The following is a 22,005-nucleotide window of genomic DNA, read 5'->3' as shown; positions in this document are numbered from 1 at the left end:
TAGCTGCTGTTTGAGCCGTTAAGTCCTTGACGGGGACGACAACCAAGAACCGGGAGTAATGATCCACGATGGTTAACGCGTAGACGTAGCCACTTCTGCTTGGGGTCAGTTTTACATGATCCAAGGCTACCAGTTCCAACGGTTGCCGGGTGACGATGGACTGCAGGGGAGTCTTCTGGCTGGCCCGGTCCTTCCTTCTCAGATTGCACGGGCCACAGTCTCTGCACCACTTCTCGATGGTTCCCCTCATGCCTACCCAGTGGAACCGCTCGCGCAGCAGGAACTCCAGCTTTTTCCACCCGAAGTGTCCAGCTCCGTCGTGGTATGCCTCCATCACCATGGCTGCGTCTCTTCGGGGCACCACTACTTGCCAGAGTAGTTCATGCGTCCGGGAGTTGACCATTCTGCGGCACAACTTCCCCTTGTAAAGGAATAGTCGACTCTTCTCCGCCCATAGTTGTTTGGCTTCCTCCGGAGCGTCTGGTTCAAGGCGAGCCTCCGGCCGAGTCAGCATCTCCTTCACCAGTCGGACGGCAGGGTCGCTGTCTTGCGTTTCCGCCCAGTTGTAGTGGGGTAAGGGGTTCAACGTAGCAGCCTGCTTACCCCTTACCCGGTGGGAATACTGGATAGTCCCATGACGGTGGAACGCAGGGAGTTCAACTTCTTCCAGTCCCTCCGGATCTTCTCCTTCGTCCGGCAGGTTGGGCATCCTGGACAGGGCGTCCGCGTTAGTATTGGAGCGTCCTGCCCGGTATTTGATTGTGAACTCGTAGTTGGACAGACGGGCCATCCACCTCTGCTCCAGGGCACCGAGTCTTGCCGTGTCCAGGTGTGTCAACGGGTTGTTATCCGTGTATACGGTGAACCGGGAAGAAGCGAGGTAATGCCTAAAGCGCTCGGTGACTGCCCATACCACGGCCAGGAACTCTAGCTTAAATGAGCTGTAATTTTCGGGGTTCCTTTCGGTGGGTCGCAGTTTTCGGCTGGCATAGGAGATTACTCGTTCTCTCCCCTGCTGAATCTGGGACAGTACGGCTCCTAGCCCGATGTTACTGGCGTCGGTGTAGAGGATGAAGGGCTGGCTATAGTCCGGGTACGCCAAGATTTCATCCCCCGTGAGGGCCATCTTCAGCTGGCGGAAGGACTCTTCTTCTAGCTTTTCCCATTTGAAGGGCGGCTTCTGGTTCTTGGCCTTCCGGGACTGGCCTATCAGGAGGTCCTGCATAGGTGCTGCCTTTTTGGTGAAACCGGGAATAAACCTTCGGTAGTAGCCTACCAACCCTAGGAACTGCCGCACTTCTTTTACGCTGGAGGGGCTTGGCCATCCCTTAATTGCGGTGATCTTATCGGGGTCGGGAGCCACTCCGTCAGCGCTCACCACGTGTCCCAGGTATTGCACCTTTGGTTTCAGGAGGTGACACTTGGAGGGTTTCACCTTTAGGCCGTAACTCGCCAGAGCTTCGAACACCTCCGCCAGGTGTTTCAGGTGGTCCTCATAAGTTTTGGAGTATACGATGACATCGTCCAGGTACAACAGGACCGTCTCGAAGTTTCTGTGGCCCAGACAGCACTCCATTAATCGTTGGAAGGTTCCTGGGGCGTTGCAGAGTCCGAACGGCATGCAGGTGAACTCGCTAAGTCCCATCGGGGTGGTGAATGCGGTCTTCTCCCGGTCCGCCTCTGCTACAGGAACCTGCCAGTACCCGCTAGTGAGATCCAAGGTAGAGAAGAAGTTAGCAGATCTTAAAGCAGCCAATGACTCCTCTATCCTTGGTAAGGGGTACGCATCCTTGTGTGTGATACGGTTGATTTTCCGGTAATCTACACACATCCTCATGGTGTTGTCTTTCTTTTTGACTAAAACTAGTGGGGCTGCCCAGGGGCTACAGCTATCCCGGATTACCCCAGCCTCCTTCATGTCTCTAAGCATCCCCTTGGCGTGTTGGTAATGTGCAGGGGGTACGGGTCGATACCTCTCTTTTATGGGAGGATGATCTCCCGTGGGGATGCGGTGTTCTACCCCCTTGACTCGCCCGAAGTCTAACGGGTGTTTACTAAACACTCTCTCATACTCTTGAACCACCCGATAGACTCCTTGTTTCTGATGTGAGGGAGTGGAGTCAGTACCCAGATGTAGTTGCTGACACCAGTCCTCCATGTCTTTCTTAGAGCCGTTACCTTCCTCCGGGTGAGATGGAGGCAAGGGTTCCACAGATTGTATAGAATTTTGATTAGTGGTATATAATTTGGCTAGCGTGGCATACCGGGGCAGGTACACTTCCCTCTCCCCGATATTTATTATGCGAACGGGCACCCTCCCATGGCGTACATTGACCACCCCCCGTGCTGTCAAAATGGTGGGCCTACTGTCTGAGTAAACTGGTTCTACCATTGCCTGGTAATCTCTACCTCTCAGACCAATAGCTGCCCGGCACCAAATCATCATTTCACTTTTTGGGGGCATGGCAATAGGAAAAGGGTCACACATTCTTACGCTACCAATCTCACCGCCGGAGAGTTCCACTTGTTGCCGTTGCATCAGTGCCCGGATCTCTTTCTGGAGCACCCGCTGCTCGCCGGAGCTGGCGTTCTTGGCAACCTGCTGTAAAAGGAAAATCACCTCTGCAAGACAATTTTCAATTACGTTAGTTCCTAGAGTTATTTTTGGGTGACTCTCATGTTTATCAATATCTACAATGATCAGTCCCTGTGCGGCCAGTTCGACTCTACCGATTTTGAGGGTCACCTCTTTAAATCCGATCTGTGGCACGGGCTGGCCATTGCTGGCGATGATACTCAAGTCGTCGTCAGGGTAGCGGGTAATATCCGAGTCATTCCAGTACTGCTTGAAGAGCACGTACGGGATGGTGGTGACCTGTGACCCGGTATCCAGTAGGGCACTCATGGGAATGCCATCCAGTACCACAGGCAAGACTGGACGTCCTCCCACATATCTGTCGCGCCAGTTCGATGGGCCTGGTGATCTTTTTCCTGGGGGTTGGCCCTCTACCCCAGGTTGTGCCCGTTTAAAGAACAGTACCTTTCCATATGTCCGGGTTGATTGCAGCGGCGGCAGATGGGTCGTCCGTCCTCGCTGTATCGGTCACTGGGTCTTCCTCTGGCCGGTGGGGTCCTCCTTGGTCGACGCCACGGGATGTCCTCCGGTCCGGATGCCAGCTGGATCTTCCCTGGGGTGGAAACCTGTAAAGACTGCACAGTTCGGGTTAGCGCAGCAACGCTCTTAACTAGCTCTTGGACCTGATGGTGTAGGTCTGGAGCCGGGTCATTGTCCAAAGCCTGCGCATGAGCTCCCACAGGCCCTGTCGACAAGGGCGCCGCCTCCTGGTGGTAAGTGATAGCTGGGCGCCTGTGGGTCACAACGCCACCCGGTGCTGGTTCTCGGAGCACCCGGATAGCTCTATCCTTGAACTGTGCAAAGTCCAGATGGGGATCCTGTAAGGCCATTGCCCGCAACTGGGTTCGGTGGGCATTGCAATATAAACCCTCTATAAATTGTTCAGTCAACAGCCTGTCCTCGTTTCCCACCCCATCAGGGTCGGTCTGCTTTATGGCCCTCAGGGCCTCTTGTAGGTTTAGTGCATAGTCCCTTATACTCTCATGCGCTCGCTGCTTGCACCCGTAGAATCTAAGCTTGATCTCGGCTGAGGTGCGGGTATCGAAGGTGTCCCTCAGCCGGGTTAGTATCTCTGCGACAGTCCTCCTCCCAGGTGGCCAAGATTTTACTTCTCTTTTGGCTGCCCCGGTTAGTTGGGCCACCAGGATGCTCACTTTTTGCTCTTCTGTGAGGGGGTACACCTGGAAGAGGCTATCCAGCTTTTCTCTAAAGTCATGCAGGGTATGTGACTCCCCTGAGTACTGGGGTAGCCAAGCTGCTCCCGGGATATAGGGCATGGTGAAGGGCATAACTGCAGCAGCGGTAGCGCTGGCGGGGGTTGAGGCAGTGAAGCTCTCCTCCGTATCCGACATCTTCCTCCCCCCTAGTGGACCGTGGCCTACCTTGCGATGATCCTCTTCCGTAGGCCGCGGCTCCGCAGTGGATCGTCAGGGTTGAGGACCTTCCGTCGCGCTCCTGTGACGTCGGCGTCTGCTGGGCTCCTTCCAGGACCTTACGCAACGTCCGGACGTGAGGCGGGGCTTCAGTTCTCGCGCGCTTTCGGAGTCCACGCCCCTCTTCTTCCCGCGCGGCGTCCTCAAGATGGCGTCCAATGGCGGGAAAACTCCACGGATGGCGGGAAGAAGGTCGAAGATGGCGCCGGATGGCGGGAAAACTTCTCGGATGGCGGGAAGAAGGTAGAAGATGGCGCCGGATGGCGGGAAACCTCCACGGATAGCGGGAATCTTCACCACTGGTAAGTTTGAACAGTCTTTGCTTTTCAGGCACGCAGTACCCGGTGGTTGCGGGCACGAAATCCTGCCGACTACGCCAAAGTTGACGCGCCCCTGGGCCTGTGTCGCGCTGCGCTGCGCATGCGGGAGCTTACCCGGAGCCGGATCTGTGGAGGGTTGTAGTCTCGTGGCGGTGACCCGGTCCGTGCCCAGGGAGTCAAACTAGACGGCAGTCCATTAGTAGTAAATGGTTGATGACTACGCCACCCGTTGAGTGCAGCCAGGGGGCTGCTGCTGCAGGGCAGACCGCTGAGGCCGATGGTGGGATTGTGCAGCGTGATAGTATAACCCCCAACGGGAGGGGTATGGCCTCAGGGCAGCCGACGTGGATGATGGGGGTAGCAGGAACCACTCAGAGACGGTACGGTGTAGTTCAGGGTCTTTACTGGTAACAACAAAAGACCCTCCCGGAGTACTTGCTAGCGGATGGGGCCTGGTCAGTCCTTGAGCAGATGGGATCTCCCCTGGCCAGGCGTAGTTGTAGGCCTCCCAAACTGACTGTACTCTTCTGGCTACCTTGCTAGGAGCTGATGTAAGTAGCCCACGTCCCTGAGTGTACCGTGTGGTGCTCACCCGTATGGCCGGTGACTCGGGGCCTTCTAATGGCTTCCGCTCCACGATGGCGGTGCTGGTCCCACGCGTGTGACCGTGCCTTCGGGCTTCTGGGCCAGAGGACCTGAAATCCCCTGCCTGACGGATTCTGCTGCTGGGCAGGAATTAGTCCCCACAGCCTCGGACTCCGGGTCCGGTAAAAAGTCTTCTTAGTCAGGGCGAACTCTGCAGCTGCCAGCCCCTGACTCCTTGTAACTGCTGTTTCTTCCTATGCTGTCTCTACTTCTTCTCTTCTTCTACTCACTCACCCTGCCTCAGCCCCAGGTTTATATAGGGGAAGTTCTTCCCCTCCCAAGACTGGGCAGGAGGTGTGGCATGCACAGGATCCCTGACTAAAGGACCTCCCACCTGCTCTCAGACATAACATTACGTTACTGTGGCAACCAGATCCCTGGGGTGTCACACATGGATATAATCGAATTAAAATATAATGTAAGCACCAAATTTTTCCATAAGATAGAAAATAATAGAAGAGGCTATGCTTTATGAGAAAATATTTCACATGGGTCAAATTACAAACTTATGGATATAAACCTCATGGGAGGCCAAAGAGTCTACCAATACATTAACTGGAACTAGTGGTACATAAAACAAAGTTCATATTACCAGTTTGAGAAAGCTGTCTCACTCGGAGTTTAGAGAGCTGGAGGTATCCTATGTAATATAAGAATAGGGATTATACTTATAAGGCAACGTAACAGGTCAGCAATGGCTAGTATACAGGTGTAAAAGACACCTATGGTCCCATTCACTCACTAGCGGTATCTTACCTGTGCCTGGGGTGAGAGTGGATAAGGCTGCACGTGATGTGGGGGAAGTATGGAGTGCTGATTATTTTTATATCCAGTGCCGTAATCTCATTGGTGATTCCGGTGGGATTCCGGTGGGGGCGCGTTCTGCGTCAGCAGAGTGTGCATCACTGGTGGTTTGAGGACCTTCAGGTCCTACAGGTCACATGTATTACGACTTCCTGTCACATGACTCGTGACTTCCGGGAGCCGTGGAACGCATATGCGTTCCACAGCCTCCGCTACACATGAATTACGACTTCCTGTCACATGACTTTTGACTTCCGGGAGCCGTGGAACGCATATGCGTTCCACAGCCTCCGCTACACATGAATTACGACTTCCTGTCACATGACTCGTGACTTCCGGGAGCAGTGGAACGCATATGCTGATCAGGCATCCTGGAGTGCAGTGAGATGGGACTCTGGTGAGATTAATGAGTGACCTAAACATGAAGAAAAGAGAAAACAGATGAACGATATGGCTAATAAGTCTTAAATATGACAGATCGTATACAGTATGGACAAATAGACAATATAGGGAAGAGATCTCGGAATCTATTAATAGTATATTTCATGCATATTAATACTGATGATCAAAACAATGTTTCATATTCCCTATTGAGACCTTTGGGATATAGGGTCTGCACTCCAGGATGCCTGATCAGTAATGGATTTTCACTTCCTCATTCTTTAAGGACCGCACTTTCCACGTCCATTTATATGTTGTGATTATTCCCTTGGCACCCTGTGGATAGGTCCCCTTTTCCTTCTAACCACCGTGCACACACTCCCATACCACATTGGTGACTCAGTTCTTCACCCTTGTAATAATACGCTATGTAGTAGCGGAGGCTATGGAACGCCTATGCGTTCCACTGCTCCCGGAAGTCACGAGTCATGTGACAGGAAGTCGTAATTCATGTGTAGCGGAGGCTGTGGAACGCATATGCGTTCCACGGCTCCCGGAAGTCAAAAGTCATGTGACAGGAAGTCGTAATTCATGTGTAGCGGAGGCTGTGGAACGCATCACGGCTCCCGGAAGTCACAAGTCATGTGACAGGAAGTCGTAATACATGTGACCTGTAGGACCTGAAGGTCCTCAAACCACCAGTGATGCACACTCTGCTGACGCAGAACGCGCCCCCACCGGAATCCCACCGGAATCACCAATGAGATTACGGCACTGGATATAAAAATAATCAGCACTCCATACTTCCCCCACATCACGTGCAGCCTTATCCACTCTCACCCCAGGCACAGGTAAGATACCGCTAGTGAGTGAATGGGACCATAGGTGTCTTTTACACCTGTATACTAGCCATTGCTGACCTGTTACGTTGCCTTATAAGTATAATCCCTATTCTTATATTACATAGGATACCTCCAGCTCTCTAAACTCCGAGTGAGACAGCTTTCTCAAACTGGTAATATGAACTTTGTTTTATGTACCACTAGTTCCAGTTAATGTATTGGTAGACTCTTTGGCCTCCCATGAGGTTTATATCCATAAGTTTGTAATTTGACCCATGTGAAATATTTTCTCATAAAGCATAGCCTCTTCTATTATTTTCTATCTTATGGAAAAATTTGGTGCTTACATTATATTTTAATTCGATTATATCCATGCATTTTTCATCCTCCTGCTGTTTACACACTACATAATGGAATTCATTGTATATGGATTATTGCATTAATTATTCGTTTGTTTATACCTAGTGATGACCCTGAGAAAGACCGCCCTAAAGGTCGAAACGTTGGTCTGTTTTCCTTTACTTTGGGCTCATACCCTGTTCTGTGTAACAAGGGGCATATGTAAATAAAATTTATAATTTTTTCAAGCATAACTATTGGAGTGCCGAAGTTTTCTTGATACAGAGTGTACACCTTTTTTCTTCTGAGCACCCACTACAAAACAGTGAGCGACCCCTCATTCTTTTGCTACTAAAATTCTCGTTAGTCACCCCTAACTCTGGAATGGCAGACTCAGGAGGCACTACCTCCTCATCCCCCACAAGGACACAAAAAGGAAACCTGTCTGACTCTGGGTGTGGTGATACCTCATTAGGGTTAATTTTTTTCTTATCTGAGCCAGCGAACTCAGAACCCTTCCCCCACAGATCCCAAAACAAGCAAAAGTCCCAGCCTATAATAATAGGGTGCAACAAGTCCTGAACGACGCCGACCTCGTGGGACTCTGTACCGTGGGCCATTTCAATGTCCACTCTGGCCCGTAGGGTAGTCTTTAGCATCACCATGAATGCACTGAACGCCGACTTTTTTCCCTGTGATAATTTGGAGAGGAAGGGTGGCCCTCATAAGGGTCACCAGGCTCCCGGAGTCTAGCAGTGCCGTTACCTCCCATCTGTTCACCTTCACGTGACATGCTTGTGGCCCCTCGCTGGGTGGACAGTTCACACTGCAGGCCGGATAAGCATAATATGAACAACGTTGTCCTATGCTGCAGTCCATCGGCACAAGGGTCAGGGGACAATGGGCGGCTATATGGCCTGGGCCGTGGCACCTCCAGCAAACAACATCACCTGTATGGACCTTGGGCACCACCTCCCTCTTCCATTTGGACCTTGGAAGTCCCACCACCTTTTGGGCCTCCACCCCCTGTTGGGAATTCCAGTATGTAGTGGGCTGCCTTCCCAAGGAACCTTCAACACCCTGGTATCTCTCGATCAGTCCGACCAGTTCATCCGCATACCGGGGATCACCCTGGGCAACCCAAGGCTGTATGGGCCTCGGCAGGGAGTGCACAAACCGGTCCATCACCACCCACTCTACCAACTGCGCAGGCATTGAGGTCTCTGGCTGCGCCACTTCTGGACCAGGTGCTGCAGGTCAAACATTTGGGATGGAGGTGGTTTGTTCCGGTGATAAGAACCCGCTGTGCCCTGATAGTCATTGTCACCCCCAAGCGCGTGAGAATCTCAGTTTTTAGCTTGCCATACTCTTTGGCATCCTGCAAAGCTAAATCATAGTACGCCTACTACGCGTACTTCTGGGGCTCTCCAAGTCAAGTATGGCGACAGTACCTCTGCCCACTGCTCTTGTGGAAATTTCTCCCTCTCGATGACCCTTTGAAACACCATCAGGAAGGTCTCCACGTCATCCCCCAGGGTCATTTTCTGCAAAGCCCGTCATACCGCCTTCCGGACATGGGAGTCATCAGTCGGACCTAGGGTTGGAGTGCTCGTCCTGTCCTGGATGGCGGTTGCCAGAAGCTGCATCTGCTGATGTTGTTTCTGCTAGTGCTGCTGGATCTGCTGTAACTACAGCCTGTTGGTCTCCTGTTGATGCTGCTGCGACTGGAACAGGTGTTTCAGCAGGTCCTCCATTTTGTCTGGTGATGCTTGCTGGCTTGCGACAGACTTCACCCAGGGCATGCAGTCCACCCTGTAGCAGTCACACGTCTCAGCTGGGAATGCTGCCCGCAAGTCTAACACTAATTGTGGAGGTTTTACTCACTTGGGTGTGACAGGAGGAAAACAGGAGGCATGTTCCTTTAAAAGTTCATGTGGGTTTATTGCTTCATAAACCCAGAAGCCAGACAGAAAAGAAAATAGCCTTTAGATCAGGCAAACAAAGTAAATGTCCTTAGCAGGTCTCTGCTCAGCCAGGCCTGTGTGGCTCACAAGCTGGGGTAGTGTCCAGTGTCCTGGCTTGGTCTGAAGACAAACATACACAGAAGGCCTTCTCCCTCCAAATACACAGACCATGTGCCAAACAACAGCCTCCATTTTATAGGCTGTTAACCACACCCAGAGGTGAGGTACGTGGGTAGCTGGACCAGGTGCACCAAACGATCCTCTTAGTGCTTATCTGCCCTAGAGAAACACTCCGGGTTACATCACAGAGACTATCCATCTCTGTGACCCATGCCTCCCATTGACTACACAACCATTAACCACCTTAGAATACCTTGATACATATCTGGTTTTATGATTACCCCACGGCTGATGAAAGGGAATCTGTCACCCCCTGGGACTTATCTGACCTCTAATATTGGCATACAGGTGATAGAAATGTGAATCTATACATACCTTTATGCCTCATATTAGAGGTCTGTTTGCTGAGAAATGGCTTTTTACTCAGTGAAGATTCTGATGCTTGCTGGCCGTGGGGTAGTCGGTGGAGTGGATTCCCTTTAATAAATACTCACTTAGCCCCATTCTTCGTGCAGATACTAATAAATATTGGACCTATGAGATTTTTACCATATGATAGTTGGATAGTTAGGGGTGTATCATCCATAGCAGCAGCCCACAGGGCCACTATGGTGCCCGTGAAAAAACACAGAATTTGAGCTTGGTTTAAGTTGGTATCCATGCAACACATAAATGCATGTTTGCTATGGCCATAAATCAGAAAAAAACCTATAAGAAGAAAAATGATCATAAACACTGCTGTAAATAAATAAATAAAAACCAAAAGTGCATTTAAATAAAATAGGGTTCTTAGTAGCACTGTTTTTGATCAAAAATAGCATGAAAGCTATCCCACCATGGGCAAGATGAACCCATTCAGGATAGTCCTACTCTGCTTAATATTAAAAACCTTACCATGTATCAAAGCCTCAAACTTCTGTGTGTGAATCAGACATGAGATCTAACGTGATAGAAGATTACAATCCGGGGAAGACGGGAAACATTCATGTAGACAACAGGCGGAGATGTAGTCAGTGAAGAACTCTGGCCAAATATGTTTGTAGAGCCGTAGTAGAAGATGATGTCGTCGTCGTCCTCCTCATGAAGTAGTTATTTCTCATGTCACGTGTAATGAATATCTCCAGAAGTATTGCTAATGCCGATTGCAGTGTCGGTAAATGAGACGAGAATTAGCTTTATGGAAGATGAGTCTTTGAGAAACGTGTTCAGCTACAGACTCCAAGGAAGAAACTGCTTGTTGTATGTGGCCTAAAATATATAGGTTTTATTACTAGATGTAAAGCAGAAAACTAAATACTGTAAAATAATATATCTCCTCATATGTTTCCCCTTATTATCTCCAGTAATTGTATTATTACACAATATCAGATCCTCTCAGTGAAGATCTTCTATTTAAGAGAATTTTCCTTATGGACCCATCAAAGATGGATATGGATAGAGACAAGATGGCAGAGAGGATATTAAACCTCACCCTAGAGATCCTCTTTCGTCTTACTGGAGAGGTGAGAGATTCTGATGACGTCACATTGCATCATTCTTATATATGGGAATAACAGATGGACAGAACTGGAGAGGTGAGGACTCTGGAAATGTCTGTAGTGAGATTTATTAATGTGTCTCTCCATAACCAGGATTACATATTAGTGAAGACCTCTAGTGAGCGCTGTCAGGTCCATGTGTCTGAGGGATGGGAAAGACCCCTGAGCTCAATCACAGGGCCTCCATCTCACCCCTTTATACATGAGGACATCAATGACCAGAAGATCGTAGAACTCACCTACGAGATGATTGAGCTGCTGACTGGAGAGGTGACACTGCTTCGAATGCTGGGACTGTATACAGTAATGCTATGAAAGGATCGGGGGGATGACTGTATCATTGTATGTGTCAGGTTCCTATAAGATGTCAGGATGTCGCTGTCTATTTCTCCATGGAGGAGTGGGAGTATTTAGAAGGACACAAAGATTTGTACAAAGACGTCATGATGGAGGTTCCCCAGCCCCTCACATCACCAGGTAATAGACAGGACTAAATACACACAGCCCATAATTATCTGTATGTAAAGAATAAATTCCGCGACTGTATGTGTTTCTTCCAGATCTATCCAATAAGAGGACAACACCAGACAGATGTCCCCATCCTCTTCTTCCACAGGACTGTAAACAAGAAGATCCCAATGTTCCTCAGGATCATCAGGTAGATGGAGAGAAGGTGTCATGAGATCTCCCCTATGATGTGTAGACGACTGTGAAGGTCTTGTGTTCAGTCTTGTTTTATCCACCAATATTATGTGTTTTATACTTGTGTAATGAGAACGGGGGAGATGGCAGGATTAGAGTTGATCATAGATGTGACTTCTCATCTGTTTGTGACTTTTACAATATTTGTTTCAGGGTGAAGATCTCACCCATATTAATGCTATAGAGGCATATGTAAGGGGTGATGAGTGGTGTAAAGAGGAGATTCCTACATATGGCTACCCAGGTGAGTACTGACCACTAAATGCAGAGAAGTCACAGATTCTTCTCAGTCACCGGCTGTGGCTGCTTTATCGGTTGTGTAGTCCGGCTGTATCACAATCGTGTGATCACCATTTTGCCTCTAAACCACAACATTCTCTTCCACCCAAAACTGTTCAAATGATTTTGGGCATTGAAACCCTTTTCCATAGAACTTACAACCTGGAGGATCCACCTACTCACTGTGATTAGGAGACGCTACCTGCCCAAATCTGTAAACCACAAAGCCAGAAAATCACTTGAAGAATAATATTATGATGGATCTGTAAGAGAAAGTGGAGGGTAATGATGCTGTTGGCTTCCTAGAACCCTGATATCTTATTGGATGAATCTACCTTCTTTCCCTTCTGTGCTGCTGAATGTCCTCATATGGTCCCTACAAGACCACTTCCAGTCTTTCTGGCCAAACTTCACATTTATGATCTACAACATTAAATGTGCAGTGAGGCCAAGTGTGAATTTATGTACAATAACAGCAGAGTTTCCCTTTATCCTGACTGTTCAATTTCTTTTAAAACCGACTAACTTCAAACAGGCTTGTAATAAACTAAACAAGAAAAAACATTACACCTGTGCCACCATATATCTCTAAGCTAAATTTAAGACTCCTCATCTCTGCACTATTATAAAAAGTTCTCTTTGAATGTCTAATATTTCTTCTTGAAACTCATCTGACAGAAAATATTGTCCCTTACGATAGTTTAGATTGCCAAGAGCCACCGAGCCCCATACTCTAATTACCCCAGAGAGGTTTCACCACTAGTTACTCACTATTTACTGATGGAGACTGTTGAGTTTGATCATTTCAGTAGATGTGTTATTGTCTATAGTCACAGTTTTGACTATAGTAGTTAGTTCCCAAAATACTCTGATTTAACCCCTTCCCGCAGCCAGTTTTGTGTTCTTATCAGGGCCTCTTTTTTAAATCTGACGTGTGTCAGATTATATGGTGATAACTTTGGAATTCTTCACAAAGGATAATAGGAAACAAATGGACCTTAGAAATTATTTTCCACCTTCTATTGAATCCGACAATACCTTATATACGGTTGTATACTACTGTCTGGGCACATGGCAGGTTAAGAAGGGAAGGAGCGACATTTAGCTATTTGAATGCAGATTTTGCTGGGATAGTTTGCAGACACAATGTATTGGGGACACTGTTCATGGTCACCTGGCAGCTCAAAAGATGGCTACCAAAACTGGCTTGGCGTTATCTACTCCATTTTCCAGATCCCTGGGTTTGCTTTGCTCATCATCCTTTAACCCCTCTACATGTGTTTGGACTTAGACAGAGACCCCCCTAAGCTTGGGCCACAGTGTTACCTAATGTTCTGTGGTGTGAGATGGCAAGAAGAATAGTCAGATAGCCGGGTCAGAACCAGGGGGTCAGAGAAAATACAAAATCACACAAGAGTAGTCAGTAAACGGGCCGAGGTCACAACAGGAAACAAATACACAAGCTGGGAGCTGAGCACAGAGGACTGAACCAGAGGAGAACAAGGCTGTATCTGGCAGCTTCCGGCAATATCCTTCCAGCTTTAGTAGGGTGTGGTGCTCTCCAAATGGCTGAAGCAGGGAGCAGATTACTCCAGCTGGACAGCACACACACCCATACTGCCAGACTGGATGGGACTACAGGACCCAGGCAACCTAATCTTAGTGGCTGGACAGGGCCTTGGCCGCCCAGAGCTTCTGGTTCTGACGTCTCCTCCATCACCAGCGCCGTCTGCAGGATGAATAAGGCGGCTTCTGGTGACAGAAGCAGACGTCACAGGAGCAGATCCCAGAGGAGATGGGACCCACCATGTGACCAAATTGCAGAAAACCAGAGCAGTAGAAATCCCCATAAAGTGACTCCATTTTGGAAATTATAACCCTCAGTGAATTAATCTATAGGAGTAGTGACTATTTTGACTCCACAGGCCCTTTCCGGAAATTAGCACGCAGTGGATGTTGGAGAGTGAAAATTACAAATTTATAATTTCATTCCCCAACACATAGTGCCCAGATTGTGCTCCAGGAGACACACACCATCAATTAAGTGGGTTCTTCTCACTATAGTAATGTCAGATACATAGATGCACAATGTGTTTTGGGCACACTGCAAGGCTCAGAAGTGAGGGGAGATCTGATTTAGGGAGAGCAGATATTGCTGGATTGGTTTATGGAAGCCATGTTGCTTTTCAAAAGCCTTTGAGCCACTAATAATGTGGAAACCTCTGGTTTTCCATTGACAGATGATGGACCTGAGTGGGGACTTGTTTTTTGTGAGATGAGTAGAAGTTTTTATTGATATTATTTTTGCCTACATAACATTGTTTGGTGGCTTTTTATTCCATATTTTGGAGGCAGACTGAACTAACAGTTGGACACCACGCTCTACTGGTTCATCCTATGAGGTTTTCTATTAGACTGTGAAATGTTATTGTCTTGATGAATAATGATGGCTAACATGGGGCAAAATTTAAAAAAAATCACAGAAAAAGATACAGCCTTACTAACACCAATAATCGTACCAATTCATGGAGGGTGTGGTTGCCTAGTATTAAAGATGCACACAGATGAAGCTTGCATAGGACGCCAGTCACACAGGTAGGTTTGATGCACAGTGTCTGGCTTAGGATAGTGATGATGCCCATACTATTACATCAGGAAGGCTGCCCAGCACTATATAAGTGCACCCCACATGGACAGACACCCCAGTACACCCAACCAACACTAAAATGCTAATGCATTTGTTATCTGATTTGGTGTTGGTAAAGCTGATTTTTCTGTGATGTTTTCTTGGTAAATAATGATACTTTTACATAAAGTACATTTTTACGGAGAGTTTAAGTAGAAATATTCAACAATATAAATTTTAAGGATATGTTATTCATAAATAATAATTGGTTTTATTCTTAGCAGATGACTGTACCAGGAGATCAGAGGAACAGCTGACATCTTCAATTTTTAAATCAGATGATCTTGAGATCCCACAGGATACAATTGAAGTGAATGCCATTAACCCAGATATACCATCATCCTTTTCCAGCAAAGATCTGTCATTTGATCCTTTGAAACAGGACCTGTCTTCTGATTCATTACCGACTACTAAGGAAAATCAAAGTCACAAAATAAGCATTAAAAAACAAATTGCTCCTAAAGCAAAGAAGCCATTTTCATGTTCAGAATATGGAAATAGTTTTTCCCTCGAAAAGTCTTTTCTTAAACATCAAAGCATTTACACAGCGGAGAATAGATTTTTTTGTTTCAACTGTGGGAAATTTTTTAACCAGAAATCAAATCTTGTTAATCACCAGAGAAGTCACACAGAGGAGAAGCCATTTTCTTGTTCAGAAAGTGGAAATTGTTTTACAGAGAAATCAAGTTTAATCAGACATCAGATAACTCACACAGGGGAGAAGCCTTTTTCCTGTTCAAAATGTGGAAAATGTTTTAGCCGGAAATCAGGTTTGGTTAAACACAAGAGAACTCACACAGAGGAGAAGCCTTTTTCCTGTTCAGAATGTGGGAAATGTTTTAACCAGAAATCAGATTTGGTTAAGCACAAGAGAACTCACACAGGGGAGAAGCCTTTTTCCTGTTCAGAATGTGGAAAATGCTTTAGCCGGAAATCAGATTTGGTTAAGCACAAGAGAACTCACACAGGGGAGAAGCCTTTTTCCTGTTCAGAATGTGGAAAATGTTGTAGCCGGAAATCAGGTTTGGTTAAGCACAAGAGAACTCACACAGGGGAGAAGCCTTTTTCCTGTTCAGAATGTGGGAAATGTTTTAACCAGAAATCAGATTTGGTTAAGCACCAGAGAACTCACACACATGAGAAGCCTTTTTCCTGTTCAGAATGTGGAAAATGTTTTAGCTGGAAATCAGATTTGGTTAAGCACCAGAGAATTCACACAGGGGAGAAGCCTTTTTGCTGTTCAGAATGTGGGAAATGTTTTAACCAGAAATCAGATTTGGTTAATCACCAGAGAACTCACACAGGGGAAAAGCCTTTTTCCTGTTCAGAATGTGGGAAATGTTTTAACCTGAAATCAGATTTGGTTAAGCACCAGAGAACTCACACAGGGGAGAAACCTTTTTGCTGTTCAGAATGTGGGAAATGTTTTAAAGATAAATCAGTTTTGGTTAAGCACAACAGAACTCACACAGGGGAGAAGCCTTTTTTTTGTTCAGAATGTGGGAAATGTTTTAACCAGAAATCAGATTTGGTTAAGCACCAGCGAATTCACACAGGGGAGAAGCCTTTTTGCTGTTCAGAATGTGGGAAATGTTTTAACCATAAATCCGATTTGGTTAATCACCAGAGAACTCACACAGGGGAGAAGCCTTTTTCCTGTTCAGAATGTGGGAAATGTTTTATCCAGAAATCGGATTTGGTTAAGCACCAGAGAACTCACACAGGGGAGAAACCTTTTTCCTGTTCAGAATGTGGGAAATGTTTTAAAGATAAATCAGATTTGGTTAAGCACCAGAGAACTCACACAGGGGAGAAACCTTTTTCCTATTCAGAATGTGGGAAATTTTTTGTGAAGAAATCACTTCTTAGTCACCAGAGAACTCACACAGACGAGAAGCCATTTTCATGTTCTTAATGTGGGAAATGTTTTACACGGAAATCAACTCTTAACAAACTTCAGTGAAATCACACAGGGGAGAAGCCTTTTTCATTTTTAACCAAAAATTGTATCTTCATAAAGGGGTTGTCCACTACTAGGACAACTCCTTCTCATTCCTTATGTTTGGCCTTGTTAAAATAAAAACACACATACGCACTCCCTGTTCTGGCGCTTTTTCCATCGCGTTTCCGTAAGGATTTTACATCACACAAGATTGTTACATCACACAATCCTGCTCCCAATCACCGCCACCTTCAGACGTATTGTACATCAACAGGAAGGACATGGCCTGGACATAGCACCAAGAGAATGCACACACTGAATGCACTCTCTTCAGACCGTGTTCCTGGGGGAATTATAAGCAATTTACAGCCTCAAACATGCTGTCCGATATGGGAAAGAAAGAAGAGATCAGAGTTTAATCTGAGGTCCTCCACCTATGTCAGCATGTCTGGTATGCAGCGTTTCTTATGGAAGGTCTTATCTTCCTGCTCCGGAGCTATTACTGCCTCACCTCAGCATGGAAAAAGAAGCAGTCTTAACCCTCATGATGCCAGGCAGCTCCAGCCTGTAAGTCCTGCACCAACTTCTCTCTTAATGTAGGCCTCACAGGAAAACAGCTCCACAAATCTCCCTGTACTCTCACCAAAGCCCCCATGCTGAGCAGTGCTTGCTTCACAGGGACATTTACCCCCCAGCCACAGGTTATTCTGATATGGGGAACAACATAACTGATTTGTATATCAGATTGCGTCTATCCCTACTAAAGAAGATATGGAGCAATATATTCAGAGTCTGGAGACCACATCCAATACTGAAATACGTCCCCTCACTTCTATCCTGTCACAGCTTACTGACAAGGTACAGAGATTAGAGGATAATGTCGTCCAAGTTAGAGGCCATCATGATGCTCAGAAACTAACACTGGATCTTCACAGCCAGTAAATAAACCACCTGTTTAATATGGTTGATGATCAAGAAAATCACAATAATATCTGGATAAGGGGTATACCTGAAAGCATCAATGCACAAGTGATTATGCCAACACTGCGATCATTATTCACTAATATTCTTGGTGATCCTATTGATAAGGAGGTCGAAATTTAAAAGGCGCACCGTACAATAGGCAATCATGGCCCAGATCCTGAGTGTCCAAGGGACATTATCTGTCGCATACATTTTTTCAATGTAAAAGAGGCCATTGTGAGGAAAGCAGAGGAGTTGGATCCTGGTGATTTCAATGGAAAACGCATATAATTGCTCACATATCTATCCTGAATGACACTTGCTAAAAGAAGGGTATTGAAACCATTACTTGATGCCATCCGGGAAAATGGCCTGATGTACTCCTGGGGGTACCCATTACAGCTGTATATTTTCAAAGATCCAAGCAACATGAGACCTATTTGTGATGCCCTGGACATTCCATATATCTGACTGGCCACCTGCTCCACCATTGCCACAGAGAGTTCCAGCAGGTCGCAGAAGGCGTTCAATGGATCAGGAACTTGATGGTGATGCAGCCAGATGGGAGAGGAACCTGCCAATCATATGAGCTCCTGAAATGAATCTTGTCTCCCTGATGAGAGACAGTTTGCAGATGCTTACTTATTTCTTTAAGCATATAATTAGATATATCTAAATAGAGCATTAGGAGCCACTCTTCCGCTATATAGAATGTCTAAGTTCATATAAGATCTTAGACCAGCATATAAGTTGAGTTCACATGATACTACTGTAATATCAGGCTGTATTACATTACTTGCTTTATATTCCATGGTTCCCCCTAATAGGAATCCTAGAACTGAAAGTTTGACTTACGCCTGTAAAGACAACCCCCAGTTAGGGACTTGCATTGGGATCTGCTTGTTTCGCAATTTCCTACTGTTTTGATATATTCATAATCTATACTTCTTAGACACTGAGAGGTAGACGTTACTATCTACCGTCTATACTTCCTCTTTTCTCTTAACCTTTCTCTCTTCCATTCCCCCTTTTTTTCATATAATATGGCACAACTCAAAACTTGTTCATTGAATGTCAGAGGACTTAATGTTCCAGAGAAAGGAGCTCAAGTGTTTTATCATAGGAATAAACAGCACGTACATTTTCTCTTTCTTCAGTAGTCACACTTTAGAGGCGATCATATACTGTACCTCAGATTATTAATAGATATTATTCATCTTGGCGTCCCAGAAAAATGCAGTTTTGAAGTCTAAGGTCCTGAGTATTAGCTGCCACAGATCACTGCCGCATACTATTGTAGAAACACTGTCTGACACGGAGAGGAGGTTCGTGTTTGTTAAGATCTCCATCTACTAAAAATTTTGACTTTAGAAAACTTCTATCTCCCTAATTGTGACCAAATTAAGGCATGCCGTGATTACTTAAACTAAAATATTTTGTGGAGGACCTTATCATCATTGGAGGTGACTTTAATTTTGTCTTGGATCCTTCTTTAGACGCGTCCCTGGGCTGGAGTCACCAATCTAAAACACAAACAAAAGTTTTGCTAATTGTGCTTTGATCTCAACCGGGCGATGTATGGAGGATACTACATCCCGACGTAAAGGATTATACCTACTATTCTCCTTTACACAATATGCATAGCCATATAGTCCTTTTCTTAATTAGCCGTCACTTGCCTACATGGCAACCTACATGTCAGGTAGGAACTGCTGTATGGTCAGATCATGCTCCTGTATATTGTAATCTGACTATGCCGGACTCCACCAAGGATTCAGATGTAGGAACCTAAATGATAATCTGCTGAAAGACTCGCTCTGTGTCTCAGACCTTCTTGAGACTATAGGCTCCTTCAAATATATGAGCATGATGAAACTGCCTTACCATTTAAATGGGAAGCACTCACATGTGTCCTCAGAGGGATAATAATAAAACATAGATAAAGGCTAAAAAAAAGGAGAGAACAGCTAGTCTCCCATTTGCTTGAGCGGATTGATCTACTTGACAAACAACATAAATGATCTGCTTCTCTCCAGGTATATGTAGATCTGCTTAACACTAGAAGGGAGCTAAAGTAGTTTCATGGATGGGGTACTTGAAAATATTGTGTAATTTCAGGGCACCTACTTATGGAAGGAACCAAGTGGAAGCTTCCATTCTCGGTACTAGATATGGGGCCTCCTCGAGAAAATGACTTAAAATGTCGTACACTAAAGTTAACATATAAGGCGCGGGATAGGGGTAAAAATATTCTGTGAATTGGAAAGTACACAAATTATACTCCTTTATGGCACAGCTATAACTTACCAGAGCTACATAAACTAAAAAATGTTAGTGAGTGGAAGGATAGGGGTATATGTTTGGTGTCACAACTCTTGAGGGATGGATTATTCAAGAGCTTTGAACAAATAAAGGCAGGTTTTAACCTTCCGCATAGGGTGTTTTATCAACATCTTCAAATACATCTTGCATATAGTACACAACTAGAATAAACGCCATACTGATTGACATCACCCAATAGACACCATTACTACATCGTTGGATACAAAAGGTCTATTAACCCTTATTTATAGGCAATTACTGGCCCTACATTTGGATAACTATCTTTTGATAGATAAGACATGGGAGGGGGGTGAGGGTCCCTTATCTGAGGAGCAATGGGGGAAATACTGGATTTGACACTGAAACTTTCATTATCAGAGTCACAAAGATTGTCCCGAATTCTTCTCATTCATAGAGTATATAGACCCCCAAGTATTTTATTTAAAATTGAAATACAAATGGAGGACACATGTCCTAGATGTGGTCAAAAGGACGCCCACTTGATGCATATGATGTGGGAATGTGTAAATATTGGTGACTACTGGAAGGGAGTGATCGCTCTTGTACTATCTGTATTTGGGATACAAGTTCAGTTGGAACCTAAAATCTGTATCCTAGGACTCCTGAGAGAGGATGTAGATCCTGACTACCATATGGCAATAGATAGCTCAGGAATATTATTCCAAGCCAGAACGTTGTTGGCACTACATTGGATAGACAATTCTCCCCCAACGATAACAGAACTAAAATCCAGGATAAAAAACACTCTATGCTTGGAAAGTGGAGCTTATATTAAAGGAACGCTCTCAAGAAATCCATACACATATGGGAGCAATGGTTAATTACCCCAGGTATTGCTTCAGAAATACTATACTGGACCATTTGTACATATCCCTGCAGTAAACCAGGAATTTATATCCTGATACCTAAGGTGTCCGCAAATAATAATTGTCTCAGTCCACACAATTGCCCCTTCTTAGAGATATTCTTTTCCTTTTGATGTCGCAATAGGGAAAAAAAAGCCGTCAGGAAGTATTCAGATATTTATGTGCAAATGTAAAATTACTATTCCAAAACATTGTACTATAGAGTAATATTGGGTTTTATATCATTGTAAACCGGTTGTTGTATTGTTTACTGGTTTTCTTTCTTTTTATTTTTTTTTCACAGAGTTTATATGACAAAAACAAAATGTTGGTCTTTCTTTTGTTAAATAAAAATTATCTGATTGAAAAAAAGAAAGGAGCGAAGATCTTTAATAGATCAAACATATACAAAATATCAAGATCGCATGTGAAGGTACTCGTACGAATTCACAGATAAATGTGGTCTCTCATTGACAAGGAAGTTACATCCACGGATGCAAAGGACATACTGCTCCGGCAAAGATTAAGAGACCACTGAACAGTTTTCTATTGGAAAGACTGGTGGAAAGCATGGCAAGAGGAATGAAAGCTGTGATTAAAAATCATGGTTAGTCCACCAAATATTGATTTCACATTTAAAACATGAGTAATTTGAGGTCTGAAAACACTTGTTTCTTTTTAATATTTTGACACTTTATCATTTGCTGCAAATAAATACAAAATTTTTAGCTTTGAATTTCGGAGACAAGTTGTCAGTAGTTTATAGACTAAAACAACAATGTACATTTTACTCTATAATATACCTATAAAGAGAAAAATCAGAGAAACTGAAAATTTTGCAGTGGTCTCTTAATTTTTGCCAGAGCCGTATGTATCCAAAACAAAAGGAGCACGACTGCTATAAATTCCTAACCCCACTGACATAGCTGACGCATTTCATTGCTGTTATAGCTCACTTCATAATATTCATGGAAAATATATACATTTTCTTGAAACAATAATTGACAAATATATTTTGGACACTACCGTTCCTTCCTTACAGACCCCTGAGCAGGAGATACTAGACAAATCTTTCACTGAACAACAGATAGGGAATGATTTAATGGCCTGTCCTATCGGGAAGAGCCCTGGGCCAGATGGATTCAATAATAGATTTTATAACATGTTTAACCTCTGTTATTACCATTAGTGTTCAATAATATCTCACAAGACTCCCCCTTTTGC

General features: G+C 45.3%; 1 protein-coding gene across 2 annotated transcripts; it reads left to right on the top strand.

The window, feature by feature from the left end:
* The first annotated feature begins 10,236 nt into the window (after positions 1–10,236).
* LOC141176099 (uncharacterized) lies at positions 10,237–20,947 on the top strand. 2 transcript variants are annotated; one of them, XM_073660091.1, is made up of 6 exons: positions 10,237–10,985; positions 11,115–11,291; positions 11,375–11,498; positions 11,582–11,679; positions 11,877–11,967; positions 14,913–20,947. In XM_073660091.1, exons 1-6 carry the CDS (start codon positions 10,893–10,895, stop codon positions 16,601–16,603), a joined length of 2,274 nt encoding a protein of 757 aa, XP_073516192.1. In that variant the 5' UTR covers positions 10,237–10,892; the 3' UTR covers positions 16,604–20,947. The 2 variants fall into 2 exon arrangements, with proteins under 2 accessions (XP_073516192.1, XP_073516191.1); XM_073660090.1 differs by having other exon boundaries at positions 14,910–20,947.
* The last annotated feature ends 1,058 nt before the right edge of the window (positions 20,948–22,005 follow it).

This window comes from Phyllobates terribilis, unplaced genomic scaffold (genome assembly GCF_046119375.1).
Source record: "Phyllobates terribilis strain yellow unplaced genomic scaffold, ASM4611937v1 Scaffold_17__1_contigs__length_24005725, whole genome shotgun sequence".
NCBI classification, from domain to species: domain Eukaryota; kingdom Metazoa; phylum Chordata; class Amphibia; order Anura; family Dendrobatidae; genus Phyllobates; species Phyllobates terribilis.
Note: the sequence above shows the minus strand (reverse complement) of the source record. Positions and strands in the feature narration are given on the sequence as shown.

Bases quoted from the DNA above. Each gene is read 5' to 3' on its own strand.
- LOC141176099 (XM_073660090.1), top strand. From the start codon at position 10,893: ATGGACCCATCAAAGATGGATATGGATAGAGACAAGATGGCAGAGAGG. The intron at 11,680-11,876 runs GTAGATGGAGAG...TATTTGTTTCAG, and splicing joins ATGTTCCTCAGGATCATCAG to GGTGAAGATCTCACCCATAT. The intron at 11,968-14,909 runs GTGAGTACTGAC...TTTTATTCTTAG, and splicing joins TCCTACATATGGCTACCCAG to CAGATGACTGTACCAGGAGA.